Source organism: Haemorhous mexicanus, chromosome 12 (genome assembly GCF_027477595.1).
Source record: "Haemorhous mexicanus isolate bHaeMex1 chromosome 12, bHaeMex1.pri, whole genome shotgun sequence".
Lineage (NCBI taxonomy): Eukaryota > Metazoa > Chordata > Aves > Passeriformes > Fringillidae > Haemorhous > Haemorhous mexicanus.
This window is the reverse complement of record NC_082352.1, coordinates 14,214,154-14,227,091: the sequence shown is the minus strand read 5'-3', so window position 1 is coordinate 14,227,091 and position 12,938 is coordinate 14,214,154. Positions and strand designations below refer to the sequence as shown.

At 38.3% G+C, this 12,938-nt stretch overlaps 1 protein-coding gene across 3 annotated transcripts in view; it reads left to right on the top strand.

The window, feature by feature from the left end:
• PHAF1 (phagosome assembly factor 1) overlaps positions 1–12,612 on the top strand; it is a 35,042-nt gene extending 22,430 nt beyond the window's left edge. The window contains exons 9-18 of one of the 3 annotated variants that reach the window (XR_009487968.1): positions 700–812; positions 2,768–2,901; positions 3,518–3,601; positions 4,296–4,378; positions 5,067–5,110; positions 7,030–7,073; positions 8,423–8,481; positions 9,204–9,394; positions 10,049–10,121; positions 10,544–10,595. Coding sequence is in view for 1 of the 3 variants with exons in the window: in XM_059857181.1 (XP_059713164.1) it covers positions 700–812; positions 2,768–2,901; positions 3,518–3,601; positions 4,296–4,378; positions 5,067–5,110; positions 7,030–7,073; positions 8,423–8,481; positions 10,049–10,121; positions 10,544–10,633 (724 nt within the window). In the remaining 2 variants the exon portion in view is untranslated. Of the gene's footprint in view, positions 1–699; positions 813–2,767; positions 2,902–3,517; positions 3,602–4,295; positions 4,379–5,066; positions 5,111–7,029; positions 7,074–8,422; positions 8,482–9,203; positions 9,395–10,048; positions 10,122–10,543 lie in introns of all 3 variants that reach the window. The other 2 variants (XR_009487969.1, XM_059857181.1) reach the window with 2 other exon arrangements.
• Positions 12,613–12,938: the final 326 nt, after the last annotated feature.

Below are 12,938 nucleotides of genomic sequence, written 5' to 3'. Positions count from 1 at the left end.
CTGTTGTGTGTGTGAGAGAGAGCTCAAAGCCCAACTTTTAGCTTGTCATTCACACAGAGGAGAATCGTAAGAACAGGGAATTTTAGGGAGCATATCCAGGCTGATACACAGAAAATAGGCCTTTCCATTAAAAATATCTCACTGTGATTATTTTCTAAAATAATATTGGTGTTGAATAAATTGAGAAGTACCCCAGTAAAGCAGCACAGTTGCCTTGGTGTACCTGCACAAACTGATTTAATGTTCTGGGCTATGAAGTACCTTGCCAAGAGCAGTAAGAGCTTCAGGGAGAAAGCTCTTTTGCTGCATTTGGCTGACATGCCTAGTTCAAGGATTTAGTTAGCTCTAAAATCTCCTCAGTTTCATTTTCCCTGAGAGAAATTTGAGCTGACGTTTCCTCATAGGTGATATCCAAAGGCTAGGTACAGTTTCTATAGTTCCTTAATTCCTGGAGTCTTTGAAACTTGCTGTTTTTTCATTAATGGTAAAGATCTTGCATTTGAGTGCTGTCTTGTTCCTCTTCCTTTTCCCCCACACTTTCTGATCCTTCTGTTTAATACAACTTTTAATCTTCAGTCTCAGTTACATGCAGCTTTGTCAAAATTAATGTGCTCTGTTCCAGTGAACTGCTACCAGCTTGTTACAGGAAAATTTGAAGGTGAAGCAAATCCTGAGCACATTTTGTTTGATTGGTTTCAGGGCTCCCTTGATGCCTCTCAGCTGTTTCCTTGGGAATGTGTATGCTGAGAACGTTGATGTTCTGCGAGATGGAACTGGACCCTCAGGTTTACGGCTTCGCCTACTCACTGCAGGTATTGGAGACAGAACATTGCACTGCTTGTTCCCCTCAGGGAAAGAAGGGTAAACCTGTGTAAGTGAAGCACAGGTTATTTGTGATGATTTAGTAAGGGATTTCACAGTGTTCTATCTACCTTATTTTGAATTATTGGAAACAAAACCCAGTTAAATCCTTTTGAAGATGAACCTGCTCAATGCTGCGTTTTCCTAACCCTGGAGAAATTACTGGGAACTGGAGCCCTCACATGTTCCAAGTCCTTAGAATATGTTTGCAGAAATGGAATTTGTCTCCAGATGTATGTAGAAGAAAACAGATCACTGTTCTCAGTATGTCACTAAAAAAACCAATGACAAACCAAGAAACCTTGTGTATGTGTGCATTTTCTGGCATTCCAGGGAGCTGTATGGTGTTGATATTTTTGTGATTAAATCTGGAAGGCTTTTAAAAGGCAAGCAAGTGACTACATTAATGCTGCAGCATTAAACTGCACTTCCCATTCAGTTCTGTTTTCATTTACTGTAGGAGACAGTGGTGAAAGTGAAGAGAGGCTGATGAGTCTCTATTTTTTATGTGCTTTCAGAGATGGGAGGGTGCTTAGAAATTAGGGCAAGATGTAACAACTGCAAAGGAGTCTTGTTTAGTTACCACAACTTGAGACTTGACAACGTTTTTAAGAAAAACAATTTTTAATCATTTTCATTAGGAGGCTCAGCTTTTCACCTGTCCTGATTGCTAGCTCTATGTATATTGAGGAAAACATTTGGAATGCACTCACAATATGCAAAAGTTGAAAAAAGAAAATTATAGATGAAGAATAAAAAAGGAGCAGATATTTTCAACCTACTTTGCTTCTCTTATTACAGAGGAAGATAAGGTAGAGCAGTCTAGTGCAGAGAACATACAGCCTTGTGTACTGGGGAAGGAGTTAGTATAGCATCATAATTATATAAATGATTTTGAGAAATTGGGCAGTTACATTGTCAAGTTTTGTTAAAAATGTATATGCATGTGGTTTAAAGGAAATGTTGTGAGTAAAATAATTATTAAAATATCACTGATGTTCAGACAAAATTGCAGAGAGGCAATCTGAACATGTGCTGTTGTTGCAAAGTTTGTAGAAACTCTTGTAAAGCATACTACACACCTCTTCTAGCTCAAGTTTCTCTGCCTGTGTATTAATTTGAAGAAATCAAGGATGACTGAATTGGATTTTTCTGATTTATTTCATTGGGTAACTAGCTACATAAATAATGCAGAGTGAGGAAAGCTAAGTGTGTATTCAGAGCACATCCTGTGTTTTGCAATAACTGCTGCATATGTGTACTTGCATTCTTGTAAATGTAAGATGCTGCATTCCTGAAAGCAAGTGGGCTCACAAACTGCAGCATCTTTCCATTTCCTCACATCTGGTAACATTTGTCAGCAATTCATCTGTGTAATGGCTCTTCAGTAAGATCTGCTTTAACGTTGTTTGCACAGGGATGTACTTGCTATTGATTTAGTAAGTTATGGGAATCTTGAGTAAAGAATGTGTGTTTTGTGATACAGTTAATGTGGATGAGGGATTTCACTTCATGCGCTTGACGTTTTTAGCTGGAGATAAATCTCTAGCTGCTAAAGTAGAGTATTCTAGGGATAGAAATAATTCCTGGTATTTACTGCTAATAGCCAGCTGATCAAATTGAGATGGGCTGGGAAACCAAGTCATGTCCATGTGAATGGCAAGGAAGTGAAGTAGTATGGCTGAAATTGGGGTTGGAAATGGGGAACCATGCAACAATCAGCGCATGTGCTGCTCTGATAAGAAATATTTACACTGTTGCAAAGTCAATGATTAAATTTGGTTTGGCGCTGTTGTCTGAGGAATGCAGCTGTTTGGTTTGTGATAAATAGAGGAATGCCAACCTTTTGGTGTTGATTTACTGATGTGTTCTGTGATCAGCAAGGATGCTGTTTTCCATTCCTCAGGCTGCGGCCCAGGTGTTTTGGCTGATGCCAAGATGCGGGTATTCGAGCGCTGTGTGTACTTCGGTGATTCCTGCCAGGATGTGCTCAGCACCTTGGGCTCTCCACACAAAGTCTTCTACAAGTCTGAAGACAAGGTGAGGGAATTCATTCAGGCACAGACTTTGTTCATCGGAATCTCAGTCTCATCATAGTGCTTGTGTTTGGTAAGGTGTATGAAGTTGAACTGCCATGTAGCACAAATTCCAAGTGCTCAGCATATTACTTGACATGATAGACCAGGCTGAACCGTTACGTAATAGGTTTTAAGAAGCTTTTTTAAAATCTAAATTGATGCAAATCTGTTTAAATTTATTTTAAAAATCAAATTGCATAATGTTAACTGGCTTAAGAATGGTTACAAATGGGAGTGCTTTTGTATCCCAAATGTGCCTTAGCCTAGTGTGTGCTGCCTGGTTTTTTTTCCCACTTATAATGTATGTAAAGTAACCTCAACATATACTTTGATCTTTCCCTAACATTTTTACGCAGCATAATGTAAATAAACCTTTAAATTATGATAACTGGAAAAGCTGATGTGTTACTGTGCCTGCTGCAAGCAGGTGATGGTCCTGTCATGAAGCGCAGTATCTTCCTTTGTTGAAGAAAGGTTTCAAATGAGATTATAGCAATTTGTTTGATTGTAGAATTGTTATTAAAGGCATTAATCTTTTAAGCATTCTTGAACGCATCTGAAAAGTGTATTTCTTGCAGATGAAAATCCATTCACCCTCGCCCCATAAGCAGGTCCCATCAAAGTGCAATGACTACTTCTTCAATTATTTCACACTTGGAGTGGTGAGTGGAAAGCTTCTCTAAACAATTCATGTAAACTTCTGATTTAGTTACACAGCAATCCTTTCAGGAGGCTAAAGGCTGTGGGAAATGAGAGGCCGCAAAACTCTTGATTGCTGCCTTAGGAATCTCTGGATATGAAAAGCTACACTTGACTTCCTTTAACCCTTACAAATTTAATCAGCAGCATTTTATCTCCACCAGTGGATGGAGGGCTCTTTGCACTTCGGCAGCCTCTTAGGTTTTCTCCTTTTTCTGTAGTGCCTGATGCATAGGTAACTAGTTCTTGTTCCTGAGATCCATGCCCCTGTCCCACAGAACTGAGGCAAGTGTGCCATAGCATCAGTTGTGAAAGCTTGCTGAGCTGTGGGGTGTAGGTAAATCTTCATGTTCCTTCTTGCAGCTGTTTTGCTTTAGTTTACATTACTGTAAATAATATGCAGAAAAACAGGACCTCCTTAGAAAACTTTCCAGCATTAGCAAATGAAGCTGCAGTTGTGATTGAGTGCTGGAGGAAATGTGTTATTTGAATTTACAAAGTCTTATTTTCAAATAGTACTTTTCATCATTTGATTCAGTTACAGTGAGATAAATGTATGTTAGTCTATACAGGGGCTATTTTAAGTAATCTCAAGTTAGTTTAGGGAATGCCCCTTCCTACCCAAATTGCTTCATCTTGTTTTTTTGTCTTCAACAGGATATTCTCTTTGATGCAAACACTCACAAGGTGAAGAAATTTGTCCTGCATACAAATTATCCTGGTCATTACAACTTTAACATGTGAGTGTACAGAACTCATCGAGGAAAGAGTACATTAAAGCAACTGAAAAGGAAATCTTATATTCTCTTTATAGAATTACAGTATTTTTTTGTAAGTCTCTTTAGTGTATCTAGTAACCTGTGGAGGTTGCAGACATCATTAGTAACATTTTTTAGTAGTATTTTCTTTTTACTTTTAAATGCATTTATATATACTGGCAAGTATGTTTTAAATGTCTTATCACTTTCTGGTAGCTGCATTGCTGTTTTCTTCCTAATGTGATTTCAATTAGTGATTAAAAAAATCTCATCTTCTGAACATGTTTTCAATACTTTCTAAGTGTAAACTCTTTAGAGGAGGAGTATGAGTTAGTGACTGGATGTCTGATTAAAGCAGTTAGTGACAGAGAAATCTAAAGTGCTGTTTCATAGCTAAATATTTCTCCATCCACTCTGTGTAACAACAGAGTAATTTGTGCTGAAGGACTTCTTGTGTCCTCTAAAGAATTGTATTAGGACATTCCCAGGCTGCTGCCTTTTTTGATGTAGAAAATCTGAGAACTTAATCTGCTATCATAGATTCTCACTTTCATTTTATTATTGATATGACTTTTCATGAAAGGGATTATTAAGAGCTGCAAGTCTGTGGCTGTGCAGTTTATCTTGGCTTCTCTGTTCCCTAATAGCTTTTACAATTTGCCCTTTCTAGTTACCATCGCTGTGAATTCAAGATTCCACTCGTCATTAAGAGAGGTGAGCATTTCCCTGCTGTCCTGCTGCAGGGGGCACACAATGCTCCAAGGGAGCTGGGATCAGTCTCTGTCTTTCATTATCAGAGGATGCTAACAGTGACAGAAATTGAGGCAGAGAAGTAGTTTTGGGATTAGGTTTCTATTTAAGTGGAAAAGACACTTCAGGGCAAGGTAGCAGTTCTCTGATTTTACTTACACTAGCTCTTCACTTACTTGGATCATGCAAATATTTAGCTGCAACATCACAATATCCTGTAATGCTGCTGCTCTGCTAAAATCAATTACCTTGTACCTGGAGACTCAAAATCTGTAAAGCAGTGTTAGTCTGAGCTCATCTGTCCAGTCCACTGGTATTTAATATAATCTGGTTTATCTGGGAATGAAAATAAACATCCTGATATGTTGGTTCTGTGTGCCACAGACAAAGTATGTCTGTGCTCACCTGAAAATCTATAAATCTTTAAGAAAATAACTCTATAATCAGTAGAGCTGATTTGGCAAGGTACTAAGATATTCCCAGCTCTGTGCAGTAAAGTAGGGGAACCCTGTCTGAAAATCACAGTGATTGAAGTAGACTTCTTCAACATAAGAAAAAATGTGTACTGGGAAGGTATTTGGATTATCCAGGGAATGCCAGATGCTCCCTAGGTTTTGGCCAGGGATGTTTTCCTCATTCTGATTGGTATTTACTGCCATCACTTTGCTGTGTAAAGTGCAATCCTCCTGTGGCTGTCACAGCAGTTTGAGCATATGGAGGATTAAAGACCTGGAAAAACAATGTTTATGTATACAGGCTTTTATGGAAGTTGATTTGTACTTCAGCCAAGAGAATGAGCATGAAAATTCTCACTTCTAAAATTATTTTCCCTTAGGTTATTGTACTTCAAAGCATTAATTTGTGATTAATTTTATTTACCTCAAGTAGCATTATGAATTTATTCTTAATGTGTCTGTTTTTTTGTTTATTTGGCATTTCTAACCAGCTTTTCTGGCCTCTAGCTTACGTCCAGAACATGCAACAAGTTGTGAACAGATGTTAAACCAGTTTTGAAGAGCCCATCTTCTTCCCTCTGGTGGCAGTGCCTGATGCAGTTTTATTAGCTCCCTTTTGTACTTCAAGTTCAGATGATAAATTACGAGCCAGAGTTCAAGTTGCACAGACACTGAACTCTTAGCACAAAGAGAGCATATTTAGAGAGGGAAAAATACAGAGGAGCAAATGGTCTTTAACTTTACTAAAAGCTCTGTTTGACGTTTTAATGTTGAGGTCCATTCCCACTGCTTTGGGAACAAGCTTTCAGTATTCAGGAGTACCCAAATATGTGTATGTAAGATATGTATGACAGTACTTGAAACCACCAGCAAACAGTTTGTTTAAAAACTGTAATTGTAAATGCAATGATTTCCTTTTATTTTTTAATAGGTAGGCTGTGATTCCCAAGCTGTCTGCCATCTTTATTGTGGGAGAGTGATGTTTTCACTGATCTCAGGCCTGCCAGCTCCTGAGTCTCCAGATGTCACTTTTAGCCAGCTTTCCTTCCAAGTGCAGTGGAGTGCTTTGGAATTAATGAGTGGCACATCATGTTACCTCCTGGAGGGGCTGTGCTAGGCCTGCTAGCTTGGTGCAGAGATGGAGTTTCTTCTACAGTGGTGTTCTTCCATCTGAAATTAAAGCTTAAGCTTTTATAGTTTTAAAGTTGGGACTTGCTGTAAATAGGGAGGTTTGCTTTATCGCCTTGACTGGCATTTAGTCAGTGTTACTGACAATTCTGACTGCTAGTGAATGCTGATAAATTTGTATATGACCTGATTTAATGCTCCTGTGTCTCCTGCTATCTGAATTAACATGCCAAAATAAAGGATTATGTAGGGGACTGTTGAAGCTTAAGCTATAAAAGCTTTTCTGTTTTTGTTTCATAGATAGTGCTGATTCACAGACAGAAACATGTACAACATACAGCAAGGTAAGCCTGTGCAGAACTGAGTGTTTTTCTGATTTTTCTTAATCCATCTAAATGATTCATGCCAACTTTACAACACACTTCAGAGAAATTACGGCAGTAGGATCATGCTGTTTTAAAGTGGAATAGTAGAAGGCCAAAAGTTAGCGTGTATCTTGTGTTTTAAATATTTTGGTATGTTAAATGATGATTGAATTCATTTGTAATAGCACTCTTCAAGTAAACTAAATTGCTGCATTATGGTATAGCTTGCATTTTAACACAGCTGCAGGTAGAAATAGTGAAATAAGTGGCAGGGGAAAACAAGAGCAGTGGTAGCTGTATGTTAGCTAGAGACATTCTCACAGAGCTATTGTACTAAGCACAGCTCTTAAAGACATGGACTATTGAACAGGAGAGTCCAGTGCCCTTCCACTTTCTTCTGAAGGGCACCAGTAATGGGGTGTTCCTTAGGCAGCAGCCTTTCAAAAATGTCACTGCCAGTGTGACATCTCCTGATGGCAGCAGACTCCTTGAAGACTCCACAGGCTTACCACCTAAATGAACTTCCCAGCTGGGCAGTGCTGCTGCATATTTGACAGCTGCATTAAGTTGAAAAACTTCTCAAAAACTGTTCATGAATGTCTCTGCAGTCAGCATTCAGCCAGGGTCACTGCTGCTCTCTTGGTTCCCAGGGTGCCAAATGAAGGCTTTCCTTGGTGAATTTTGGGTCCCATACTGGGAAGAAAAATTGAAGTCAGCAGTCTGGAAGATGCCATTCTATGCTTTTTGATTTGAATTAACTTACTCCCTTCAGTGCTTTGACTTATTTCAGTCTTGTATGTGAAACTGCAGCTTCTTGGAGTCTGGTTCAAGTGAGGAAAACTGTTGGACACTTCCCAGTCATTAAATAGTGCAGCTTTCCTACCTCCAATATGGTTGCTTAAATCAAGGAAAGTCTTAAGGGAGAGGTAGCAGTGGGGCTATTTTTCCTCTCTGCAAAGGTATGTAAGAGGATATTTTGTTGAAGTTTCCCACAGCTGCTTTGCTGTCTGAGGTGCCCCTAAAATGCCACAAGACTTTCCAGCAACATTTTATCCGTAAGACCAATAGAAATTTTTATGTTAATAATTCTAACTCCAAACTATTTTTAGATAAAAATGAGAATATACCTTAAGATAATTTACTAGCCCTAGCAGTGGATAGTTCCATTATTGAGTATGGCTCCAGTCACAAGATACTTCTGTAAATACAACCTCAGGTTTATTTGACAAATAGGTTTGTCACTAAAAATGTGCATGGCACTCTTCCTAGATAAAAAGAAGAGTTTTCTTGTGCCTCATTTTAACACAAATTCATTGATGTATTTACAGTGGGACAGTATTCAGGACCTACTGGGGCACCCTGTAGAGAAGCCAGTGGTACTTCACAGGTAAAAATCTCTCTTTATTTTACTTGGCAAGGACTGGGTTGACAACAGAGGGTGAGGAAGACTGTTTATGGCACTGGTTACTTTTGTACTGCTTTGCTGGTTAAAGTTTCAGGGGTTTTTTGGCCACTAACAAGATGAGAGAGCTGCTCTCAGAGGAAATAAACCGACATGCTGAGTGAAAGCATTTCCAAAATTTCTTGAAATGCAAAATCCAGAGAAGACCTCAGAGTGAACAGTGCATTGAAAAGTCTTTTTTATCAGTAATAAATAGTGTGGAGTTTTTTTACTTTTTATATATAAAGTATTTCAATAACATGACATTATATAGCACAGTATATATGCACGTGATAACATATCCAACAGCAGTCTATCTGAAGAAGCTTGTCTTTTCTGAACATATGTGGTTCTACATAGGCTTCTTTAGGCTGACTGAAGGCAGAATAGCCCTTAAATTTGCTGTCCTTCTGCAGGCATTGAAGTGTATACTGGGTTAAATGGGCATTATCTGTTTGCAGAGTTATCATTTTATGATGTGAAACCATGATTTTTATCTCAGGACAAGTGTAAGTGATGGGTACTGTGCAAATACCACAGCAATTTCAGATAAATTAATGTATTTTAATCAGACTTTCACATGATTTTGACTTTGATTTTTTTTTTTCTTTTTTTCCCCCCCTTAATCATTGTGCCCTTTGTTCCCCTTTACTCCTGTGGTATGCCAGTGAGATGATTAGAGCAGAAGCCATGTGAATGAAGTAAAGCTAAGGTGAAATAGTGATGACATAGAGCCCTTCTATTTCTTCCATCTGTGTTGTAGAGAGTAGTTCAACCAGAGAGCGCTTTACTGAGCACATCTCAAATGGCTCAGACATGCAATTTGAAAAACTGACCAGTTTACAAGAAAGGACAAAAGGTAAATATTCATTAGGGGGTTTTTTTGGCTGTAATCTCAAATTCATTGCAGTCAACAGAAATTGTCAATGTGTAATCCAAAAATACCAGAAATAACTGGAAGAAAGTGGTACATAGATCTTGAAAAATACTGTTTAATAAAACTTGGATTATTCCATTTCAGCATCATATAGGTTAATCTTCTTAACATGCTAAATCCAGTTGATTAATAGACAGTATCTAGTTAATCTAAATAACAGAGTATATGTAGTAAATATATATGGTAAAGGTTGAGACACAAAGGGAAGGATCTTGCACAAAAATAATGTGTAGTAACATGGTGCTTCTCTCTTCCTGTGTATCTGGGGGTTTTTTAGGGTTCTTCCTGTTCAAGTTAAGTGCAGGAGAGTTTTCCTGTAGAGGTCACTAGTGGCTTTTTTTTTTTTTTTTACTTTATCCCTAAGTGTTATTAGTGGCTCTGTAGCATCAAACAGTTTCCTTTGGCTCACTTGGAGTCTAGCAATGGTGTTGCATAATGTAGAGGTACTTTCTTTGGATGAAAGCCATGATAAAGATGCTGTAATTAACATTATGTTCCTGAGTAGTTATTGCTCCTTAAGATGTTCCTGATCCTCAGATACCCATTTTAAAATTTTCCCCCCTCTTTTCTGTTCAGGTCATCATCTCCAAACAACACTAACCCATTTGGGTCAACCTTTTGCTTTGGACTGCAACGAATGATCTTTGAGGTTAGGAAAAAACCCTTTTATTTTTGTCTGAGCATGGGAAGATGAGTTTGCTATTACTATGAGTGGCTTCTTACTTCCTATTGCAGTAGAAGCCAGTGCTTGGGAGTGGTATAATTTTAGGATAGGGAAACTTTGCAACCTCTTCTCTGAGGTTGTACATTTGTATGTTAAAGCTGAAACTTCAAGTTTGTCACCTGGAACTCGTGCTAGCAGGAGTTCACATGGCTGGTTGGAGCAGATGGCGTTGTGTCATGGAAATCTAAGACTTTTTAGGAACTAGCCAAGAGCTCGTTGCTGTCATTTGTGGTTGGGATTTATTTCTTCAGGCAGATCACTTCTGGATTCACCATTTTAATACTTCTGATTTTCTGTTTATTGTAGTACTTTGTTTAATTTCCCTTTTCCCTGCTGTGCTTTTGCAGGTGATGCAGAATAATCACATAGCTTCTGTTACTCTGTATGGCCCCACACGGCCCAGCAGCCAGTTGAGAACGTCGGACCTTCCCCAGTGAGCATCCCCTGCAAAGTCAGCTAATCTCAATGCTACAGAATTAGTACAGCGTGCCTTGATTTGCTGCCACTTATAATATGGAAAGCACGTTATGATTTTATTTTTTTTTTCAATAAGCCTTTCCACCCTGGAGTGGTGTGGAGAGGAAATTTCTCTCAACCCTTCATCATGGGGCATGGAACTGTTGATGGAGGAAAGCAGCTTAGGTGCCTGTGCCGTCATTTATTCCTCTCCGTTGCCCTCATCCTATGCAGCACAGAGGTGAAGAGACTGTCCCTCCTTCTCAGCTGGCAGAAGGAGGAATGGAAGAGGGGCACGTAATGACTGCAAGAATTAGAAGCACAAACTTTCTGAGCCTTGGAGCATCTGGAAGCAGGTATTGATTTTAGTCTGTTTGTGTTACTGTATTGATGTGGTGGTCACATTTTAAGAAAACGTGTGTGTATATATATATAGATCTAAACACCTCGGTATTTCTGTGGCTTAGGACATTGTACCAAGTGTGACAAGGATGTATATATGTCCATGATTTCAGGCACCACATCTTTGTGTAACTTCAAACCAAGCAAGTAGCATGTGCATAATACTTGGTTGTAACATTTGCACTACATACACTTTAATTACTTGATAAACGTTTATCTTCACTGAGGAGCATCTGTGTACTGGGTGTGAGTGGGGTGTGGTGGTTATTTAATGTACACTGCGCATAAAGCTTATTTATACAGTGGATCCAATTTATCCACCTTCCTGCACTAATATGTACTTGATATGCTGATACAATTTTTTTCTGTCATGGCTGGTTTACTAATTTTTTTTCATATGCAGTTTCGAAAGAAAAAAAATTCTGGAAGGGGTTATTTCTATGACTGAATTATGTTTTAATGAAAAGATTTGATACAATTTTTCATACTAGTGAAAAATTTAACAAAGAAATAATGTTGCCTCATTTGCCTCTGTTCCAAAATCCTTTATCCCTCCTCTATTTCCTCAGAGAAAGAAAAGCTGTATATAATGGTATCTCAGAAAGAAATTCTGGAATTCCGCCATCACCGAGATAACCTTTTCTGTAACTTTTGATGTATGATTTTAATTTATGCCAAAGGTTTAGCCAAAGACATCCTCGTTGTAGTTTCACCATTTCTGTACATAGATGCTAACTGCACACCCCACCCCAGCAGACAGGATAGAGGCTTCTTTCTAGTTGGGAGATGCTGCTCGCGACATTTTATCCCAGGAGGATACTTTAGGTTTCTAGTTCTCTTACCAGTCTTATTTGGGAGAAATAGGTGGTCTGTCTTTGAAATAATGAACCCTTTTTAAAAATGGACAAGAGAAATGTATAATTTTATCCCATTTTTAATATTTTGGTGTCGCAACTTGTGATACATAGATGACAATTTTGTGAGTTTTACTATGTGTGTACAGATTTTTGTAAATATGACATTTTTGTAATTTTAACTCCATGTACAGTGTAATCCTGTATAGTTTATCAATGAATGAGAGATAGGAAATCGAATGTTAACTGAAGTTTGGGATCCTGGACCAGTAGCAGGGATAAATGTGTGTGTGTGTGTGTGAGACGTTCTTTGCCATTTAGTCTTCCTGTATACTGTGATACTCTAAACTGTTTTGCTAAAACAAACAAAAAAGCCCCATGGAGAATCTAATGGATAAGGAAAAAGTTACTGTTTACCTTTATCCCTAGGTGTCACTCCTGTTGAATCCCTGTTCAATCTGTGCTGTCTCCTGTGATCGTTGCTTGCTAAGAAAATTCTATGCCTCAATCTTCCTTTTTGTTTCCTCTCTAATTTTAATTTTATTTTACATAGCCCTTCTGTAAATTAAATGGAATAATAATGAGCATGTACACTGAAAGAAAAATAAAAAGAGACTCTCAGTTACTGTTTTTGTGTTAAATACAGTTGCTGGGTGTTTTTGTAATAAAATCATGGATGTTTTTGCTTTTTGTTTTCTTATTAATTAATTCTCTTTTTTTACTGTTTTTCAGACATTGTATTAGAAGTACCTGACTAGTGTATAGTGACGTTATAGCCAGTTCAGTATGTTCTCCAAAGAAACAGTAACTACCATAACTTGAAAGATACATGAAAGCGTTTTGTAAGGTTTTGCCCTGAAGTGGAGAAGTCTTTAAACTGTGGTCGATAGCACCGTGGGCTCTGCATTGTGTTCAGAAATGAGATTGTTATGCTCCTTTAGGCCCTTGGGATCATGGAAATCAATTGAGCTTCAAAGAGGGGGAATATTGTACAGCAGAAGGGAGGAAATGCCTGCAGTGAAAGCTGCAA